The sequence below is a fragment of the Podarcis cretensis genome (assembly GCF_951804945.1).
Source record: "Podarcis cretensis genome assembly, chromosome: 17".
Classification (NCBI taxonomy): Eukaryota; Metazoa; Chordata; class Lepidosauria; order Squamata; family Lacertidae; genus Podarcis; species Podarcis cretensis.
The window spans coordinates 893,557-916,562 of record NC_137187.1 but is presented as its reverse complement, the minus strand read 5'-3'; the positions used below and the strand labels follow the sequence as shown (position 1 = coordinate 916,562).

General features: G+C 44.1%; 1 protein-coding gene across 1 annotated transcript; it reads left to right on the top strand.

The window, feature by feature from the left end:
- Positions 1 to 1,330: 1,330 nt before the first annotated feature.
- LOC307206862 (tumor necrosis factor receptor superfamily member 1A-like) lies at positions 1,331 to 22,662 on the top strand. The gene is made up of 10 exons (XM_079960317.1): positions 1,331 to 1,498; positions 8,075 to 8,276; positions 11,577 to 11,705; positions 12,116 to 12,262; positions 13,873 to 13,957; positions 14,749 to 14,822; positions 16,320 to 16,442; positions 19,166 to 19,203; positions 19,326 to 19,452; positions 20,685 to 22,662. The coding sequence occupies exons 1-10, from the start codon at positions 1,460 to 1,462 to the stop codon at positions 20,951 to 20,953; spliced, it is 1,233 nt and encodes a 410-aa protein (XP_079816443.1). The 5' UTR covers positions 1,331 to 1,459; the 3' UTR covers positions 20,954 to 22,662.
- The last annotated feature ends 344 nt before the right edge of the window (positions 22,663 to 23,006 follow it).

The following is a 23,006-nucleotide window of genomic DNA, read 5'->3' as shown; positions in this document are numbered from 1 at the left end:
CTTAAGAGTTATTTGGGGCATGAAAAATAGCTTGTGTGGTCAGAATATAGAACCATTGCAGTGCTGCAGGGAGACCATTTGGCTTTAAATGCAAGTCCTTAATAGGTGGTTTTATATCTGAAAAAACAATTAAGTTCTCTGTTTATTACTAGTTTCTTAGCTCAAATGCAGGAAGCTTACAAGGCTCCATGCCATGAACTGTCGGATGGCTTGGAAAGGGGAGCCGATACCCTGCCAGATAGGAATGGCAAACCAAGTTGTTAGACTATGCTGAAATGGCAAAACTGACCAGAAAGCTCTGGAACCAAGAAGATAAAAATTTCAAGAAATATTGGGGGGAAATTATAATTTACTTAGGAGACCATTGTAAACAGATTAAAACATTAGCAGGATTTTAATCTCACTTGTAATGTAACAAATACTATGGACAATGTGGATAGATATAAAATATGAATTATGAAATAATATGCAGTGGGAAACATTGACAATAGGACTCATGGAGGGGATGGGGGGGGAGTTGAGATGCAAGGAAAACTCTATATATGGATACGTATTTGCAGTGCTTTTTTCTTTAAAAATGTTTAGAGGTACTCTCCTTTTCCTACTCATATTGAAATACTGCCCCTCAGTGAGGCCAAGCCTAGATTCACAAAATCTTGAGGGGTTTGTGTACTCCCATGTCTCCCCAGAAAAAAGTGCTGCATATTTGGTTTTGTTATAAATTTATATCTTAAAATCAAATAAACATGATTTTTAAAAAAAGGAAAGGAGAGCTGATGGATTTATTAGCAGTGGCAAAGTTTTTATTGGTGGTTGGAAGAACCAATGATTCTGAACAAAATGCTTCTTTTCAACCTGGAGGTAGGCTGTCTGAATTGTGTATTGCTTTGTAACGATTTGTTGGGTCTCTGGACCGTAATAAAGGTTGAGGATGATGATTTATCCAGTGCTGTTTTACTTGAAAAAGTTTGGGGGTCCTCTCCTTTTCCTCCTCATATTGAAATGCTGCCCCTCAGTGAGGCCAAACCTAGATTCACAAAATCTTGAGGGGTTCGCGTATCCCTGCCTTTTATCACTGGATTTATCACTGGATTTATCATCAGCGCCATTGCCCAGGCGAAGCAGCCTTCTGTGAGGGAGGGAAAACTGGACCCGGGGAGGAAAAGCCGCCCCCGGAGCTTCGTCCTCCGTCTCTTCTGGCTCTCCCGGGCCCTTGACGGGTTGAGAAGCGCCTCTCCGGGGTGACTCATGGAGCCGGGCCAGGCTGAGCGCGGCGGCCTGGGGGCGGGAATGGAAGTCTCCTCCCTTTCCCTCACCATCCCCGGCCTTCCTGCGCTTTGGGGAACTTGGATTGCCAGGCGAGCAGGTTTCGCTCTCGCTCTCTGGGCCCGAGAGAGGCCTGGTCTGGGGAGACGGAGCCGGGCCTTCTCCGCAGATGCTCTGAGCTGGGCCCGGCGCCATGGCCCCGCTGGGGCTCTTCCCAGTCTTAGTGGCCGTGGTAAGTCAGGAACTCGGAGCGGGGAAGAAATGGGTCAGAAAAAAAGAGCCACGTCCAGGCTTCTCGGGGGACCAGAAAAGGCAGCGGAAGCGCGGAATTCCGGGAAGCCGGGCAGCTAAGAGGTTCGGGGCAGTTGGGTCTCTGAGGCGAAGGCGCCTCGTATTTTGGCTGAAAGGGGAGTTTTCGGACTCCCTCCGCTGCTTTTCCTCTGGAGGTTCAGGAGTCTCTTTGCTTCCTGAGAAACCTCTTCAGTCCTCGGCCCCATTTGAAGGGTGCGGCCTCTCTCTCCATCTAGGGCATGGAGGAGATTGGTCTTGCTTTGCTTCCTTGCTTTGCCCCACATGGAAGAATCATAATAATCATAATAATAATAATAATAATAGGAGATTTGTTTTGCTTTGCTTCCTTGCTTTGCCCCACATGGAATAATAATAATAATAATAATAATAATAGGAGATTTGTTTTGCTTTGCTTCCTTGCTTTGCCCCACATGGAATAATAATAATAATAATAATAATAATAATAATAATAATAGGAGATTTGTTTTGCTTTGCTTCCTTGCTTTGCCCCACATGGAATAATAATAATAATAATAATAATAATAGGAGATTTGTTTTGCTTTGCTTCCTTGCTTTGCCCCACATGGAATAATAATAATAATAATAATAGGAGATTTGTTTTGCTTTGCTTCCTTGCTTTGCCCCACATGGAATAATAATAATAATAATAATAGGAGATTTGTTTTGCTTTGCTTCCTTGCTTTGCCCCACATGGAATAATAATCATCATCATCATCATCATCATCATTTATACCCTGCCCATTTGGCTGGGCTTCCCCAGCCGCTCTGGGCGGCTTCCAACAAAACACTAAAATACTGTACAATAACCTGTTAGACATTGAAAACTTCCCTAAACAGGGCTGCCTTCAGATGGCTTCTAAAAGTTTGGTACAGTGGTTGTTGTTGTTGTACAGTGGTCCCTCGGGTTAAGTACTTAATTTGTTCCAGAGGTCCGTTCTTAACCTGAAACTGTTCTTAACCTGAAGCACCACTTTAGCTCATGGGGCCTCCTGCTGCCGCCGCGCCGCCGGAGCACAATTTCTGTTCTCATCCTGAAGCAAAGTTCTTAACCTGAAGCACTGTTTCTGGGTTAGCGGAGCCTGTAACCTGAAGCATATGTAACTCAAGATACCACTGTAGTTATTTTTCTCTTTGACATCTGATGGGAGGTCGTTCCACAGGGCGGGTGCCACCACTAAGAAGGCCCTCTGCCTGGTTCCCTGTAACCTCACTTCTTGCAGGGAGGGAACTGCCAGAAGGCCCTCGGAGCTGGACCTCAGCGTCTGGGCAGAACGATGGAGGTGGAGATGCTCCTTCAGGTCTACTGGGCCTTTGAGGCCGTTTAGGGCTTTCAAGGTCAGCACCAACACTTTGAATTGTGCTTAGAAACATACTGGGAGCCAATGCAGATCTCTCAGGACCGGTGTTATATGGTCTCGGCGGCCGCTCCCAGTCCCCAGTCTAGCTGCCGCGTTCTGGATTACTTGCAGTTTCTGGGTCACCTTCAATGGTAGCCCCACGGAATTGCTTAGCGAGTGGCTCCTGGCAGCCTTCGAAACTCCCCTTGTTCCAGGCGCATTTTGCGACAGGGAGTCTCATTCAAACGTCCGGTTTCCAAGCTCTGGGCGCAGGATTTCAGATTAAAACTGCAGAGTGGAAGGAAAGGAGGAGCTTTTTCGGCCTCCCCACTTCCAGCTACTATCTCAAGACTGGGGAAGAGACCCTCTTAAGAATATTAAGGGGGAAGGACTAAACCCAGGGTTCCCAACTTGGGTCAGATGCCCCACAGGGGGCCAATTTGATTTTTAAGGGAGGCAATTTGAGAATGAGTTGTTTAGTCATTTAGTCATGTTTGCCTCTTTGTGACCCCCTGGACCAGAGCACGCCAGGCACTCCTGTCTTCCACTGCCTCCCGCAGTTTGGTCAAACTCATGCTGGTAGCTTCGAGAACAGCGTCCAGCCATCTCGTCCTCTGTCGTCCCCTTCTCCTTGTGCCCTCCATCTTTCCCAACATCAGGGTCTTTTCCAGGGAATCTTCTCTTCTTGTGAGATGGCCAAAGTCTTGGAGCCTCTGCTTCAGGATCTGTCCTTCCAGTGAGCACTCAGGGCTGATTTCCTTCAGAATGGAGAGGTTTGATCTTCTTGCAGTCCATGGGACTCTCAAGAGTCTCCTCCAGACCAGAATTCAAAAGCATCCATTCTTCGGTGATCAGCCTATTTTATGGTCCAGCTCTCACTTCCATACATCACTACTGGGAAAACCAGAGCTTGAACTATACGGACCTTTGTCGGCAAGGTGATGTCTCTGCTTTTTAAGATGCTGTCTAGGTTTGCCATCGCTTTTCTCCCAAGAAGCAGGCGTCTTTTAATTGAGTTAGACCAAGTTAATGGCCTTTTAGGCTTCCTCCACGTGAATAAGAGTTCGCATTTTGAATACGGTCGTACCAAATCGGCTCCCGGAAGTGAGCGTTCCGGTTTTTGAATGATTTTCAGAAGCCCAATGTCCGGTGCAGCTTCCATGGCTTCCGATTGGAAGCTCCTGCAGCCAATCAGAAGCTGCATTTTGGTTTCTGAACGTTTTGGAAGTCGAACAGACTTCCGGAAAGGATTCCGTTTGACTTCCAAGGTATGAGTGTAATAAGAATTATATGTCACGGGGGAGGGCATCAGGGTTTTAGAGATTCTTAGGTGGGGCATCCCCCCCCCCCCAAGATTGGGAACCACTGGACTAAACCATGTGAAAAATGAACATAATATTTTAGTTGCAGTTCATTCATTTTCAGCTTTGTATTCTTGTTATAAAAAAAGCACACCCAGAGATTCTGTTGTTGCGCCCGTAACCTAGGCTTAAGGTGCCATTTAGCTCCTAGCTTTCATATCTCAGTTTCTAACACTGGCTGCTAGGCATGCTGATTCTTTCCTTCCCCTAACTTTGCACTTTTCTCCTTCTTCAGAACCCAATTATGACAACTCAGGGCTGGCACCAGCATCTGCTATATTCTTTGCAGAGAGAACTTGATAGCACAGCTGGTTTAGAAATGTAGTAAATGAAATATTTTTGACACAAGGCCAGGATCTATTGCTTTGAAACTCGGTAATGGAAAGCTCTTTATTTCCGGCCGAAGTAAAATAGTGATAAAATAATCTAATACCAATACTTCAGAACCAAACTCATGTTGAGGCATGACATGTAACTCTGATTAGGAAGTGAACTCCATTGATTCAACAGCAGACAGAAGTTTAAGAACTGATCAATTCCTGGATATAAAAAGGTCGGGATACGATTTCCAGAATTACAGAATAGTCATAGGAAAACATGTTCCAGGCCCAGGCAGTGTAGGTTATGTCAGGATCAGGTCAATAATTCACATGCAGTCTACTGCTACAGAGCCCTGAGAGCATTTCCAAGTGTCTCACATAATAGCCTTGGTATACCTCCTGGAATTTTCACTTATCTACTGCTGTTTTAGGACATTTTTGTTTTGTTTTGTTTTTAAACCCAGCACTAACCGAAACCTGACATTGTGGTTGCATGAGAACGCTCAATGCAGTCTACAAAATAGGGTTAAAATTAGGGAAACTAAGTGTTTGAGAAGCCTTACAGTCGCTTCAGGATTTGCATTGCTGTGGTTAGTTTCTTCGTGTGCCACCTCCACGAGAGGTCCAGAGGGTGACAAAGTGAGAACAGGCCTTTTCCGCGGTGGCTCCCTGTTTCTGGCATGCTCTCTCCAGGGAGGCTCACCTGGTGCTTTTGTTACGTAGCTTTAGGCGCCAGGTGAAAACGTTTCTCTTCAACGAGGCCTTTGGCTGATTAACAATATGTGTATCCTTTTAAATGAGTTTGTGGAAGGGAGGTTATTGGTTCATTTTGGTTTTTCTTTTATTATGTATTTTGTTTTTTCATTTTGCAATTTTAATGTTGTGAATTGCCCTGTGATCTTCAGAGGAAGGACAATATGCATTAATAAATAACAACAATAGTAATAATAGCAGTAGTCATAACAATGATAATAGACAGCATAGTGCTGAGTGGTATTGCTTCTCTTCAGACCCTGTTTCTTACAACACAGAGAATAGCCAGAATACAGTGGTACCTCGGGTTACAGACGCTTCAGGTTACAGACTCTGCTAACCCAGAAATAGTGCTTCAGGTTAAGAACTTTGCTTCAGGATGAGAACAGAAATCATGCAGCGGTGGTGCAGCCGCAGCAGGAGGCCCCATTAGCTAAAGTGGTGCTTCAGGTTAAGAACAGTTTCAGGTTAAGAACAGACCTCCAGAATGAATTAAGTTCTTAACCCGAGGTACCACTGCATAGTTCCCGTCTCACACCCAGCTGCTCCCTACATCTTGACTGCTCATTGGCAGTAGTAACAACATCTCATAGTGGTCATTTACACTTTGAGGGAATCTGGGAGGTAAATGGACCTGCTGTCTGCCTGGAAAACGAATATCATGTGCTGCTGGCATCAAATTAGTTGGGGTTTGCTCAGAACTATTAAATGAGGGTAGGGACCCCCTAAGTAACCTCCATGCACATCATTCTTTGTAGTATTTATCCCTATTGGGGTGTGGGTGGAATGACTGCCTTTTAGTGTTAAAGAACAGGCAAGCTGTATCTGATCTTAACACTGTGGTTGTGTTATCTCACTAAGGTTGTGAGATAAAAGGTTCCTCTGTCTGCTTTTTTAGAGACCGCTTTCTGAAGCACGCAAAGCACTTGATTTCTCAATCTGATCTACTTCCCAATCAGAGCTGGGTAGGAGGGAGCAGGCACACTTCTTGCAGCTTCTCAGGTCTTGGTCGTTGTCTTCTTCTTCTTCTTCTTCTTCTTCTTCTTCTTCTTCTTCTTCTTCCCCCTCCTCCTCCTCCTCCTCCTCCTCCTCCTCCTCCCATAGGAGCCCTGGCAGCAAACACATCAATAATATAATACAAACAAAACATATTCTTTTAAAAAAACATTGATTTTTATCCACCCTGATGCATCTATATTTTGTTCACAGACCGATCAGCAAATGTCTGTATTCAGGGTGTATTAAAAAATAGTATATAAATGGGACAGCTCAAAGTGACAGCAGCCACGAAATTAAAAGACGCCTGCTTCTTGGGAGAAGGGCAATGACAGGCCTAGACAGCATCTTGAGAAGTAGAGACATCACCTTGCCAACAAAGGTCCGTATAGTTAAAGGTATGGTTTTCCCAGTAGTGATGTATGGAAGTGAGAGCTGGACCATAAAGAAGGCTGATCGCTGAAGAATTGATGCTTTTGAATTATGGTGCTGGAGGAGACTCTTGAGAGTCCCATGGACTGCAAGAAGATCAAACCTCTCCATTCTGAAGGAAATCAGCCCTGAGTGCTCACTGGAAGGACAGATTGTGAAGCTGAGGCTCCAGTACTTTGGCCACCTCATGAGAAGAGAAGACTCCCTGGAGAAGACCCTGATGTTGGGAAAGATGGAGGGCACAAGGAGAAGGGGGCGACAGAGGACGAGATGGTTGGATAGTGTTTTCGAGGTTACCAGCATGAGTCTGACCAAGCTGCGGGGGGCAGTGGAGGACAGGAGTGCCTGGCGTTCTCTGGTCCATGGGGTCACGAAGAGTCGGACACGACTAAACGACTAAACAACAACCAAGTGCTAATTGTTGGCAATGTTACTAACTACAGAAGAATCCTTATGTTTCTGTTCCTTGGATTCAGAATCCAAGCAACAATTAGCATCGTGACCCCTTGCTTCTAATGTTTAGTTGAGGTTGCACATGTCACATGGAACAGCCATTACCAATCTGAATAATGTTTTCCTAATCACCTGAGAGAGATATTGTACTTTACAATCCATTATGCAGAGGTGAAACTAGGTTTTATTTCACCCCGGGTCAAAGACTCAGTTTGGCACACACACTGCATGCACATTTGCACACACACACAGAGGCTGGGAGCCTCAGTGGCCCCTCTAGGGGCTTCACTCGTGGCAAAAAAACCATTTGCCCCCCAATAGCTACAGCACTGCAATATGTTAAATAATACCGTATTTTTCTGTATATAACTCGCACCCATGAATAAGACGCCCCCTATTTTTGGGGATTCCAGATTAAGAAAATGGGGGGAGATTGCCCAGAGTTGTTGAGCTTTTTTTGGGGGGGGGACTGGCAAAAATCACTCACCTGCGCTGCCACTCGCACACGTTGCAATAGCTGCTTATCTTCTGTCCCCTCATCAGCAGAGAAGACGCCAATCGCCCGCCCAATTGACGCAGCAGCAGCCAATCAACACCAGCCCTTGCTGCAGCCACCAATAACACACCCAATAGCCGCAGACAATCTCTGGCCTGCAGCAGCTGCCAATCACACATCCCCGCTATGCACTATCTGTGTATAAGACGACCCCAATTTTTTTACCTTATTTTTTAATTAAAAAAAACCCCTCGTCTTATACACAGAAAAGTACAGTATTTCGTGAAGGCTGAAGTTGAGCCTTTTTTTTTAAATGAAAAGCAGTTTGCTTATTCTTTTTTTTTGCAGGTCAACTTGAACCTCATTCGGACAGAAAGTGGGGGATCATTGCGGGTAACCCTGAACCCTGTTACGAAACCTATCCCTGCAGCAGTTGTGGACAAGGATGCCTTCCTGCACTCCAGCAGTAAACAAAAGAGGGAGGTCGATTGCAAAATAGGACACTATCTTCACCCAAATAAAACCCACTGCTGCCTTAGATGCCACAAAGGTATGACAGAGTGTAAAACAGAGTAATAACGATGAGTTGTGATTTCCTATTTTTGTGTACCCCCGATTCAGTCAAGAATCCCGTTTTTGAAAAATGCACTTTTTTATTTCCCCCCACTTCAACTCAAATATAATTGCATAGCAGTGAAAAGCAATAGCTTCACTGGAGTATATCAAAGTATGGTATACACTTGTAACGAATGAGTTCTTGCAGCTGGTTGGGAACTGCTAGGGGAGACAGAAGGAAGAGAGCCTTTTTTTGGCAACAGTTGTGCCCTTTTATCCTATCTCACCAGAAAACTAGATAAATCTAACCTAAAAACTAGATAAAGCTGAGATTCCACATGCAATTAGTCTTGGTTTGTGCTTTCCGTTGGGCATGTGGATTGCTGATGGGGCCAGGCTTGGGGGAGTCCCTGGCTATTTGAAATTCAGACCAAGGAAATGTCCGACCTATGCTCTTACCGAGGTAAAAGGTGGCGGTGGTGGTGCTAACCCCACCGTAACATTCCCTTAAATCCATCCTACTCATCAACTGTTGGCTATATTTTGATATCAGTAACCAAAGCTTGCTCCAATAACTTTTAGACCTCAGACTGATGCAGGAGTAAAGGTGGAACTGATACTTGGACATTAGTTGCAATTCTTCCTCCTTTAGCTGCTCAGCAAACGGGTGAATACATTACTAATTTGCATGATTTATTCAAATATTTCAATACAAATGGCTAGCTGTCCTTTTACCACACCTGCCTGGCACACATACCTCTTTTCACACCTGCAAACAACTTCCCTGTGTTCATTGTATATGTTTTCAGAACACAGACAACTGTGAGTGATTGAGCTCAAATCTGCTAGGGGAACAGTTTCTCCTTGTGTCCCTCAGTTTATTCTTCTGGAGGGCAAACTGTTGTACAGCTGGCTAGAAAGTAGAATGTTTTCCAAAATTCAGAGCGCAGCATGAGTAACTTCTGTCAAGACTGTAAAGCAACTTTGCAAGATGTTCTAGAAACAACAGACATGAAATCAGAGATTTTCCAAAATTTAGTTTCATTGAGAAAGTATTATGAATACTCGGTAGCTAACTGTGAAGGCTGTGGCAGAGAGAGGACAGAACGAGAAGTAATGCTGGAATGAAGCTGTACAATGGATTGCTTTGGCTTCCGGGCTGTGGGGGAGGATGGGATTGTTTTGGGAACAGAAAAGCTGCAGGGGGAGAGACAGTGGAAATTATTCATTTCCTTCCTTTCTGCATAAGGGTAGGAAGAAAATGGTAGCTTTCTTTCTTATCCTCTCTCAGAGCAGAAGGGGCAGGGATCCTTAGCATCAATTTAAATCCAAAAAGAATTGTAGAATCATAGAACTGTAGAGCTGGATGGGAGCCAAGGGTCATCTAGTCCATGAGTAGGCAAACTAAGGCCCAATCGTCTTCTAAATTCAGCCTGCGGACGGTCCAGAAATCAGCGTGTTTTTACATGAGTAGAATGTGTTCCTTTTATTTAAAATGCATCTCTGGGTTATTTATGGGGCATAGGAATTAGTTCTCCCCCCCCCCCATAAATATAGTCCACCCCCCCACAAGCCCTGAGGGACAGTGGACCGGCCCCCTGCTGGAAAAATTTGCTGACCCCTGTAGTCGAACCCTCTGCAATGCAGGAATCTCAGCTAAAGCCTCCATGACGGATGACCATCCAACCTCTGCTTAAAAACCTCCAAGGATGGAGAGTCTATCCCAAGGGAGTCTGTTCCACTGTCTAACGGCTCTTGCTGTTAGAAGAAGGTTCTTAAGAGTTGTGGTTGCCAGGGTTTGTGGATGCCAGATTCCCCACAATTCCTGGGTCTGATAGGTGTTAGAATTTAATCAATTCTTGGAGTGTTAAAAAGGCTGCCAGACACAGGATTTAGCCAAGTGTTAAAATGCAGGCCAACCAGCTTTCTGCATTCAGGAAATGGCCTGGGAGATCAGTCCTTAACCAAAGGCAAAGGGAAGGTAATGGGCCATTAGAAACGGCAGAAAGAGGGGACTGAAAATGAGAGGGGGCTCTCCCTCAGCTCTGAGATACTTAGCAGAGTCCAAGCAGACTAGAGTTTAGGATTGCAGTTGTGGTGATGTTATTTAGGGATAAGAGATTCCTGTCTGAAAAAAGTCTGCAAGCTGCAGACAGGCAGAGCCATGGCTGGTGTAAGTTTGAATCCCAGGCTTCAGGGAGATTCAAGATTCTCTTGGAGTGTAATGCTGGGAGCCCCTCTATTGCAAGCTCTACTGGTATATATGTGGCGCGGTTGGCACCGTGGTCTAAACCACTGAGCCTCCTGGGCTTGCCCATTGGAAGGTTGGCGGTTTGAATCCCCGTGACGGAGTGAGTTCCCGTTCCTCTGTCCCAACTCCTGCCAACGTAGCAGTTCAAAAGCACGCTAGTGCAAGTAGATAAATAGGTACCACTGTGGAGGGAGGGTAAATGGCATTCCTGTGCGCTCTGGCTTACGTCATGGTGTTCCTTGCACCAGAAGCGGTTTGGTCATGCTGACTACATGACCTGGAAAGTCGCCTTGGATTAGACTTAACCTTCCAGGGGTCCTTTACCTTTATATCATAAGGACATCCCAGTCTGTGCTGTACCTCATTTCCAAAGCATTTCCCTGGGTAAAGCATGCCTGGAACTCCCTGCAATCTCGCACCGCTGCAGAGATTGGAGGTGGCATGCCAAAAATTAAGACCGTATTCCTACTGAAGTCAGTGGGACATACAGGCTACAGCTGTGGGAGAAGCAAGACTCTATTGGAGTGTGGTGTTGTTGTTGTTTAGTCGTTTAGTCGTGTCCACCTCTTGGTGACCCCCTGGACCAGAGCACGCCAGGCACTCCTGTCTTCCACTGCCTCCCGCAGTTTGGTCAAACTCATGCTGGTCGCTTTGAGAACACTGTCCCACCATCTCGTCCTCTGTCGTCCCCTTCTCCTTGTGCCCTCCATCTTTCCCAACATCAGGGTCTTTTCCAGGGAGTCTTCTCTTCTCATGAGGTGGCCAAAGCCTTGGAGCCTCAGCTTCACCTCTTGGGGTGTAATGTTGGTTAAAATGCAAGCTGCAACTCCAAGCAGTGGTTTTAGACAGCAGCCTAAGCCACCCCGTAGGAGTGGGTTGGGGAGTGATAAAAAGTAGGGCTGGGTTGAACCTGGGGCATTTTGTATATAAATCACATGCTGTTGTACCATTGAGCTACTGAAACTTTCATTCTACGCTCAACCTTGCATTCCTTTTCTCACTGAATGACTTTTTCCTGCTTCCTCTTGGATAATTCTTTTGCAGGAACTTTCGTTGCACAACACTGTTTAGACTCTGATAAGGCAACCAAGTGCACACAATGCTCTGAGGGTTCCTTCATTGATGGAGATAATAGCTCTGAGCAGTGTCGCGGATGCCGACGCTGCCGTCCAAGTAAGTCGTTTCTCTGTGTGGGTTCATGTCTCTGTGTTGGATAGGGGTAAACATCAACGAGGAAATGAAAAAATTACTAAAAATTACATTTCACCAAAAAACGGAATCATTCCTTCTTGGGATTCTAACTGACATTATTACCTTGTTTTATACTTATGTTCTTACTTTTTGCATTTGCTCTGTTTTCTTTATTTTTTATTTTTTGTATTCAGTTGAAATGTTTGTATACTTTGTTTCGTTTGTATCTGCATAAGAATTCAATAAAAATTTAAATTATAAAAATAAAAAAGTGGCAGTGAAAGGCCCCTGCATTGGGAATGTTGAATATGTGTATTGACTTTAGTTTACTTGTTTCTTGAGCATTAATGGCCCACATAGAATTAACCAACACTTCCTCTCTTTCTGCTTAGCCTTTGGACAAATAGAGATATCCAAATGTACCAGTGAGCACGACACAGTTTGCGGTTGCGGCAGTGGTCATTATCAAAGTAGTCACAGTGATGAATTCATGTGCAAGAATTGCAGTGTTTGTCTCAATGGAAGAATCAAGCTGGCTTGTGAGTGCAGTAGGACAGAATCAATGTCTTAAAAAAATGACTTGATGAACAAATTCATTCATACTAGGAACAGAGACTCTCACCCCTACAGCAAAGCTGTCTTTGGTGCAAGCTGTGTGTGCTGGCAAACTTGAATTCCTTCAACTCTCCATGTCCTATAATATTGGTTTTCCTTATTTTTACCCCTCCCTCTCTTCTCCAGTTTTATATATTTCTTTTAACGTGATACGTCCTTAAGACCAGCACCCTTAAAGCAGTATTAAATTTGAATACTGGTGATGGTGATGCATTTATATAGTGCTCTGTATACAGTCCTTAAAATTTAACCTGTTAACTTTCTGAAGATGCTTCTTAAGCAGAGAATGTTCTCTTAAACATGCTTTGTCCTTGTTCTTAACCTCAGCATACACCTGCAAGCACATCTAATTATCCTTCTGCACTTATTCTGACTGCAGGATGTACCTACTCCTAGCTTGGTACAAAAAAACAACAACACCTAGAAACTTACAGAATATGCCCTTAATGCCACACACGGAGAGCACCACTTTGTCTACCCCTGGCCTAGAATTTTGAGCTCCCCTGCTGCGTTTACCATATTGGCCCAAATATAAGCCGTCCTTTTCTCCAAAATTCCGACCGTGAAAAGTTAAAGTGCAGCTTAAATTTGTGACATTACAATAACTGGCTTTTACGATATCACTCCTGAAACAAGCATACGGTAAAACGGAACAAAAACAATGCTTTATTGCCAATTTGCAAGCTCGAGACTGTTCATTTGCCAATTATGGGTGTGAGTGACTGTGGGATTATAGCAATTGAATTGTTATTTGCGATTTTAGCTACTGAACGGTAACTTTTGCTGTACGGGCTTTAATCAAAGGCTTAAATTGGCTCGGAGTTACAATTCTACTAACAGCAGCGATTTTCAGCCTGTGTCCTAATTTTAACGGAGTGGTTTATATTCAGGTATTGTTTTTTTCCTTCCCCACCCTTTTGAAGCTGCGGCTTATATTCGGGCCAATACTGTAATTGTGAAATTAAATGGTGGACAGATTCTTTCTCTTAGAACCATTCTGTTAATTCATCCATTCTCTTTTCGCCCTGCAGAGGGCACAGTTAAATGTGCTGACACAGGAGATCCGTGATCAGGACCTCCTGCAATTTGTTCCTAATGTAACAACAACACTGGCCCTGATTCAGATCAGGAGCATAGTGCTGGGAAAAGATGCTGGCTCCTTCTCATGCCCTCTGATTCTTCTTCTCCAGTGCTGTTTTCTTGATTAAAATCCCATCTCTGAAGCTATTGTTTTCCCCAAGAGGAAAAAATACGCAGGTATTGTCTGAGAACCTGTTATGTCTCCGCCTGTAAATTGGCTCCACAGTTATCAGTGGGAAAACCACTGCATATGGGAAGTGTTGATCAGATTTTGGCCCCCTACTGCTGTTGTTGAATTGCCTTTAAAGCCACAAGTGATCCTGAACGTGGAACCTCTGCATCACATCTAACTTGTCCCCAGATAATAAACACTGCTTAGGTGCTACTGTGTTTGAGTGAGATCCAAATCACTGAAATAAAATATCTCCTTCTCTCACTTATCTTTTCTTTCTAGGTACCAAATTCAGTGATACATTATGTGAGTGTCGCTCTGGATACTTTCTCCAAAAAGATGAAAACAAGTGCTACCCATGCAGCAGGTGGGGAAAATCTTGTTATCTGCATTTTCTCAGTCACACAGAAAGTAAAGGCAGCCGTGCTGGCCCATAAGGAAAAAACCAAAAAATACAAAGTCTGTATAAGGCCACACCTTTATTACACCAACTGAAATGTCACAGAATAGTATGCAAGATCCTGACCTCCCCAGAACTCTCCGTTCTCCAAGTAGAGTGTCAAGGGGGCAATAAAATAGGAGGAACTTTAGTGCTATACAGTGGTACCTTGGTTCTCAAACTTAATCCATTCTGGAAGTCCGTTTCAAAACCAAAGCTTTCCAAAACCAAGGCACGCTTTCCCATGGAAAGCAATGCAAAATGGATTAATCTGTTCCAGACTTTTAAAAGCAACCCCTAAAACAGCCAATTAACATGAATTTTACTAACGAAAGCATGGATCCATAAGTGAAAGCAATAAACGATGTACTGCAGTCACACAATCAATCAGTAGCTGAACTGGGTTCCACACAGTCACAAAAAAAGAGCCACAAAAACAAAAATGCAAAATAAATAGCAAAAACAGACAGACCTCAGTGTAACACTCAAATCGGAAGCAATACTTGAAACAGAAGTGTGGCACTCAAATTGGAAGCGTAACACTCAAAGCGAAGCACGTTCAGCTTCCGAAAAAAGTTCACAAACCGGAACACTTACTTCCAGGTTTGCAGTGTTTGGGTTCCAAGTTGTTTGAGTACCAAGGCGTTTGAGAACCAAGATACCACTGTAAAGTAGTATTTGTCTCCTGTGCAACTGAGACCCACTTTTTCCTATTTCAGCTGCAATGAGAAAGAAGAATGCAAGATGGACTGCGACTTTTTCGTTAAAGTGATAAAGCCAGAAAATAACCCACGTAAGTTCTGGAATAATACTTGGACAACATTCCAGGTCTCTCTCTTTAGCCCTTGATACAATCCACAGCAACAACTTTTACCAGCTCTGCTTCACACCTCAATTGTTCTTGCATGGCTGGCAGAGGCACCAACTTCCAAGGGAGAAGGGGGGGGGGTGACGTCATGTGATGCGTGGTGTCAGGAAGAGCCGGATTCATGGGTGTAGCAGTTGCCTCCCCTAGATCAAGTAAAACAATACAAATACTTAAGTAACTGACTAACCACGTCGCCTCTGCCCTGCTTAACAAAAGTCCTGCCCCCTCTAACAAAAATCCTGGCTATGCCCATCGCTGGGGTGGAACTGAATGCAGCTGGTCACGGCGGCTCCTCCTCCTCCTCCTCCTCCTCCTGTGGGATCTGCTTCCTTATTCCTTCCCCTCCAATTCAGGAGGAGGAGAAGAAGCCAGTCACTGGAGTGCTCGGTTCCGCCCTTGGCCTCTTCCTCCCACTTTGAACATGGGGAGGGGGGTCCCAAAGGGCTTGGCCCCTAGGAGAGGGCACGCCTGATGACTGGAGAATGTCCTTGAACTTTGACATCATTTACTTGTGTGGATGGAGGATAGAGAGGGGGTGTCTAGAAAGAAACTGACAGAACAAACGTAAAATGTACATTTGTTACTCCACCCATTTACGCCTCTGGCGCCATCCACTGTTAGCATGTGACCCCCCAGATGCTTGCGCTTGGACTACTGCAATGTGCTCAGTGTGGGGCTACCTTTGAAGGTGAGCTGGAAACTGCAATTAATCCAGAATGCGGCATCTAGACTGGTGACTGGGAGTGGCCGCAGAGACCACATAACACCAGTCCTGAAAGACCTACATTGACTCCCAGTACGTTTCCGAGCACAATTCAAAGTGTTGGTGCTGACCTTCAAAGCCCTAAACGGCTTCAGCCTTGTATATCTGAAAGAACGTCTCCACCCCCATCATTCAGCCCAGACACTGAGGTCCAGCTCCGAGGGCCTTCTGGCGGTTCCCTCACTGCCAGAAGTAAGGTTACAGGGAACCAGGCAGAGGGTCTTCTCAGTAGTGATGCCTGCCCTGTGGAACGTCCTCCCATCAAATGTCAAAGGAAGAAACAACTATCTTACTTTTAGAAGACAAAGGCAGTCCTGTTTAGGGAAGTTTTCAATGTTTGATGTCACTTTTTTATTAATATTTCGTTGGAAGCTGCCCAGAGTGACTGGGGAAACCCAGCCAGATGGGCGGAGTATAAATAAATTATTATTATTATTATTATTATTATTATTATTATTATTATTCAGAAGAGATTGCAGACAGGCTGAAAAAGGTTCCCTACTCCTGCTCTCTAATACCTGACATTGAATTCACTTTCCAGTCATTGATCTCCACACCACATTTGCCTCTGTGCTCTAGCTATCCTATCCATCTCTTCGCACCTGTTTTCCTATCCTTCCAGACCCTATCATCTATATTATGCTTATTTTTCCTTACAGATCAAGCACTTCTCCTCACTGTAATAATCATTTTATTCGTAACTGTCTGTGTATTGGTGTTGGTGAACATACTTCGCAAACGATCCTGTCAGAAGAGGTTCAGCTCCACTTTCTGTCCATATGGTGAGTATATCACTTGCCTGTTGAAGGATCCAGATTAGGAAAAGTCTGTGGTTTCAAAGCTGAGCAAGGGGAGACTTGCAAAGGGCTTTAAGGCAGCTCCCATGCTCCTGTTTTTAACCTCTGGAAGCACAAACAGGAGCAGCGTGTGTAGGGTGACATGCTGTCTTAAAGCCCTTTCTAAAAACTCTCTGTGAGGCAACTGCTCCCCTTATCCTTCAAATATTGGAGAGAGCAGGTGGGTGGGGAGTATGTTGGGGTACTTGCAAATGCTTTGAGTCCCAGCGCTCATGCTTGATCCCCCAGAGGCTCAGATGGATGGCCGAGGGTGGTGGTGGTGGGGTGGTGGTGCGCTGTCTTATACCAAAATCTTTTTGAAGCAGCCTCTTCCCCTTCTTTAAGTGAATGGTGAGCAGAATGACTCCACCGTGCCCTAGAGCTGCCCAACTGCTTGCTCTAGTGTTTAAAGGAGAAGAGGGGGGCTGCTTTAAGGAGCGTGGGTCCCCCCCCAAGGACTTTCCCTTTGCAAAGGTGCTTTTCAAAGCAGCTCTGCTTTAAGCAGGCAGTTCCCACATAAGCACACAGCTTATACCTGTGGCCGCCACTGTGCCAGCCATGGACACAGTGACACCTTTGAGAACTGCCTTCTAGGCCCCTGTGGTGATCTCGCCCCTTTAAGACTGATTTATGGGAATAGGTTAGAATTTAAGAAATAGTGAGCTTACATACAGTTGTCTCCCGTTAAGGCCTCAAGGCCGGTGTCACAGGGTAATTGGGTGGAAGAGGTGAATGCCCATGGTCTAAGTTCCCATAAAACCTGGGTTGGTGGGAGTTCTCGCCAGTCAGCCAGGCATCTATTTGGGCTTTGACAGCATCTTGTTCCTACTGAGATTTAAGTTTAAGCATTTATGTTAATTAGCTGGATAAGTTAGTGTTTGTTATTTTCTTCCCTTCTGAGCTATTTTTAATCTCTGCAATTATTTGCAGTTTCTCTCTCTCATAGAGTTTTGTTTCAGTAAAGTCTGTGTATGATATTATGAAATTTGGTCTGGTCTGAGTTCCTGAACCCTTAAATTTTGACCACGCTTTTTGGAGCAAGGGTCATCCACTGCAGCCCCTGCTGCTCATTGATGCAATTTTCATAATTTCATAAGATGATGAGATCGGGTACCTTTTTCTCCTTTAAAAATACATGTAGTGGATAAATTAGTTGAGAGACAGACAGACAGGTTCTTTCCCGTTTTCTCATTCAGTTCTAAGTGCTTCTCAAGGCTCAGATTGACAGCTGAGCAGGTATCTAGAAAGTAGGAGGGGAAGAGGAACAATCTGGTAGACTGGATGGAGGAAAACAGAGTAAGAGGGCTGAGAGGGGACAAGAGAAGAAATGCAGGGTGCCACAGAAATTGGGAGAGAAAGAGAATGGAGTGTCAGAGAGAGAAAATTCACAAGTGGTCTCCAGTAAAACAGATTTTCTTGAAATTGTAATTTTTTTCCATGGGTTTTCTTCCCTCCCACTTCCATCACATCAAATCAGGAGTGCTCTGATGGTGTTTCCTGCTTGGCAGGGGGTTGGACTCGATGGCCCTTGTGGTCTCTTCCAACTCTATGATTCTATGAAATCACAGATCAAGTGCTCTCCAGCCCTGATATGGCACAAAAGCATGAATCCAAAGTACATTTGGAATCTCGTAATGTTTTTAAAACTATTATCAAATCATAGGCCACTTCTGTTTGTTGGTGGTCTTCATGCTATGTAGAAAAAGCTATGAAGATCCATGAGAATCTGTGCCTTGGATCAATAATAATAAAAATAATTTATTATTTATACCCCACCCATCTGGCTGGGTTTCACCAGCCACTCTGGGCGGCTCCCAACAGAATTAAGAGCACAATAAACCATCAAACATTAAAAACTCCCCTAACAGGGCTGCCTTCAGATGTCTTCTAAAAGTCAGATAGTTGTTTATTTCCTTGACATCTGATGCTGGCAAGCACAGGATCTGCCATCTTTACTGTCTTTACATCTTTACTGACATTCAGAAGACATCTTAAGGCAGCCCTTTTCAGGGAAGTTTTTAATCTGTGATATTTTAGTGTATTTTTGGTTTCTATGAAAGCCGCCCAGAGTGGCTGGGGTACAAATAATAATAATAATAATAATAATAATAATAATAATAATAATAATAAATAATAATAATAATAATAATAATAATAATAATAATAATAATAATAATAATAATAATTAATTACTACTACTACTACTACTACTACTACTACTACTGTGCAGGCTACCCAAGTAAGCTTTAATTTGATGTGCTTTTGGTGGGGCTCCAGGTAAAATCCTGCAAAATCAAGAAGATCCAACATTTACTCAGACCTCATGGAAGAACAAAGAGGGGCGAGCTGGGGAAGAGAAACAATCAGAGGGATATCAATGGTACCATTTCAAAATTCCAAAAAGTTTGGCTTATGACCTAACAGGTTGCAATGCCTCCAGTATCCCTGTAGCCTAGTTATACGTACTCCAGTTCCTTTTGTGAAGCGAATATAAGCAGAACTCTGGTCTTCAACACAACCCTGGCTGTTAAATGCATCCAGTAGCTAGTAGCTGCCACCATTTGTGTTTGCTAAAGAATCATCTAGCTGTCTGTTAGCTTGACAATAACAATAGAGCTAATTTTCTCTTTTGATGGCTGTAAAATAATTTCTTCTGGGGTTTTTTTCAGCTTCAAATCTGCAGCCACCAAGTGAACCTTCCCCAGAGGTAAGTTGTTGCAAAGGTTTCTAAAATTCCTCTAAACCTCAGGATTGTTTGCAGTTTATGCCTAGCTTTCTTATTTTCTAAGTTCAGCCAAGTGCATACTTGACGTTTCTCTTCTTCCTTAGGTGGTAGAGAAAGGAAAAGGCACATTTCTGGAACAAAACCAGACAGAGAATCTTTTGCCACTGAAAGCCACACCAGCTGACCTCCCAGATTGTGTAAGAGTGGCAGGAGAGACACAAATCTCGGATCGTGAGTGCATCTTAATTTCAGAAATAAAACATGGGCAGTGGGGGGGGGGGGGAGAATATGTGAGTTATGTGTGCATTGCTCCTATAAAGGTGTGTTTGTGTGTGTGTGAGAGGGGGGGGGGGACTATTGCCTGAATCAAAAACCCAAGAAGGTGCTAAAATCCTGAACTTGAATGTTACAAAGAAATCCAGAAAAGCGGAATGCCAGTTGCTGAGAACCTTGTGGCGAAAGCACTGCTGTACTTAGGTCTTGTTTGTGGGCTTCTGGTTGTCCACTGTGAGAACAGGATTCAGGAATAGAAGCACCCTTGGCTGATCCATCAGAGCCCTTATTTTCTTAAGTGCAGCTATCTGGTTATATGGAGCATTGCAGATTGCTCATGTTTCACTACAGTGGTACCTTGGTTCTCAAACTTAATCAGTTCCAGAAGTCTGTTCCAAAACCAAAGCGTTCCAAAACCAAAGCATGCTTTCCCATAGAAAGTAATGCAAAACAGATTAATCCATTCCAGACTTTTAAAAACAACTCCTCAGACAGCAATTTAACATGGATTTTACTATCTAACGAGACCATGGATCCATAAAATGAAAGCAATAAACAATGTATTGCAGTCACACGGTCAATCAATCAGTAGCTGAACTGGGTTCCACGCAGTTACAAAAACAAAACAGAAAGAGCCACAAAAACAAAAAACCCAAAAATAAATAGCAAAAACAGACAGACCTCAGCGTAACACTCAAAATGGAAGTGTGGCACTCAAAAAGGAAGTGTAACTCTCAAAACGGAGCACGTTCAGCTTCCGAAAAAGGTTTGCAAACCGGAACACTTACTTCCGGGTTTGCAGTGTTTGGGTTCCAAGCTGTTTGAGTACCAAGGCGTTTGAGAACCAAGGTACCATTGTATTTCACGTTTGTCATACAATGAATGTGCTATTAGGGAAACATGGCTGTCTCAGAGAGCAGTTTTTCAATAATAGGGAGAATGGAAATAATTTTTGTTACTGACAATTTATACTACGCTAGGGTTTCCTAAACGTGGGTGTTTTTGGACTACAACTCCCATCATCCTTAGCTAGCAGGACCCAGTGATCAGGGACGATGGGAATTGTAGTTCAAAAAAACAGCTGGCGGCCCAAGTTTGGGAAACCCTGACACAGACCAAATACTGAGAGGTGGGCAGAGCATAACTCTCACAGCATCACTTGATATCTCCTTTGTTCCTTTTACCCCTAGGTCCTGAAGTTTTGTACGCTGTGGTGGATCAAGTACCGCTGACCCGGTGGAACGAATTTGTGCGGCGCCTGGGGCTGAATGAAATTTCCATAGAGAGGATTTATGCCGAGCATCGGCACATTCGAGAAGCGCAATATGTCATGCTGAGACAATGGAGGCAGCAAGCAGGCCATGGGGCCACTGTAGAGCGCATCTGTTATGTCCTCAACCAAATGGAGATGAGTGGCTGTAGTGAGACTATTCAGGAGGTCCTGTCCAACCTGCCTTAGATGTACTGCATCAGTACTCACTCACACCAAGCACAATCACCTCTTGATGACTTGTAACATCATGGTGGATTGTGTGTCTGAATGTGCCATTGTGCCATAAACAGAACTTGTAGGTGTATTACCTCCAACACAAACGTTTTTTTCAATGGAGTAAGCTCACTGTGTTCCATTCATAAACATATGTGTCTGAAACAGGTTCTTCTGCCCATCCCTGCCAAGTCTAGGCCCTCCTTTCAGAGGGCTTATCCACTCTTTCCTTTTGTCCTACTGCTTCCCTCACCCAGGGGAAGCTGCTCTTTAGCTTGTAACTGGAGCAAATGGCAATCTGGTTTCCCGCAGTTCTTATCTATCTCTTAAAGAGTGGGTTTTCTTGGAAAGGAGCGGGGCAAACGGCAAACCACTTGGATCCATGCTTTCTAGGCATGGCACAAGCAGAAGCGTGTTCAAGCCCAGTTAGATTTTGGCCTCTTCACTTGCTTGTCATCTACTTTATTCTTTTTTGTAGAGACTGAAAAGCGACTTAATCAAGTATATTTCTGAGCACAGTTCAGAGTGTTGGTGCTGACATTTAAAGCCCTAAATGGCCTCGGCCCAGTAGACCTGAAGGAGCGTCTCCATCCCCATTGTTCAGCCTCGACACGGAGATCCAGGGCCGAGGGCCTCACTGCAAGAAATGAAGCTACATGGAACCAGGCAGTGGGCCTTCTTGATAGTGCGCCTGCCCTGTGGAACACCCTCCCTTCAGATGTCAAGGAAATAAACAACTACCTGACTTTAGAAGACGTCTGAAGGCAGCCCTGTTTAGGGAAGTTTTTAATGTTTGATGTTTTATCGTGTTTTTAATATTCTCTTGGGAGCCGCCCAGAGTGGCTGGGGAAACCCAGCCAGGTGGGCGGGGTATAAATAATATTTTTTTAAATCAAATGTTCTACTTTATAGGATTGTGAGAATGTCTCTTAAATGAATACTCCCGGCCTTTTCTGATCCAGTACTCTTTCAATCCCAACCAGTTTGAATGTGTGTTGTTGTTTTTTTAAAAAAAACAAATGTATATATCCATTTTCATATATATGTGCTGTCTCTCTTTCCGCCTCCCACGAGGTCTTCAGGGCATGCATACACTACAGACATCTTGGTTAACTGTGGTTCCTTTTGTGTATGGAGCATTGGGAATTGTCGTTTGGAGCACTAACAGACAATTTTAGCTCGTGTAAATTGGCAGGAAGACATTAGAATCAAAGAATCGTAGATTTGGAAGGGACCCCGAGGGTCATCTAGTCCAACCCCTGCAATGCAGGAATCTCAGCTAAAGCATCCAGGACAGATGGCCATCCAAGCTTTGCTTAAAAATCTCCAAGGAAGGAGAGTCCACAACCTTCCAAGGGAGACTGCTCCACTGTCTAATAGCTCTTACTGTCAGAAAGTTTTTCCTGAGGTTTAGTTAGAATCTGCTTTCTTCCAACTTTAAGCCATTGGTTTGAGTTCTACCCTCCAAAGCAGGAGAAAACAAGCTTGTTCCCTCTTCCATGTGACGTGTGACTATCATATCTCCTTTCAGTCTCCTCTTTTCCAAGCTAAACATACCCAGCTCCTTCAACCGTTCCTCATAAGGTTCAGCCTTTATAGAACTAGCATAAAAAGTAGCCATAATATTGCTCTAAATCTTTGCTTGTCTTTCCCACCATCATATTCTTTCTCTCTTCCTTTTTTTTTAAAAAAATTAAAAATCCAATATTGTGGGGACATTTGTGCAACCCACCAACGGATTCTAAATCACTAGCAGAAAACAATTTTAGGCTGCAATCTTATGCACCTTTGGATAAGCTCCAATGAACATAGTGGGATTTACTTCTGAGTAAATGTGCACAAATTTGCACTGGCAGTTGGCAAAAATTGCACTCTCCTGGACAGCGTAAAGTTAATGAAAGTTAGGAGGAAATATTTCAATCAGAAATTCAGTAGAGGTGCTCCGGCATAAATAGTATTTGTTGGTTGATTGGCGTCTGTCTGTTTCAAGAGACAATGGAGTGTGCCTCTGGGGGTGAAGCCTGGG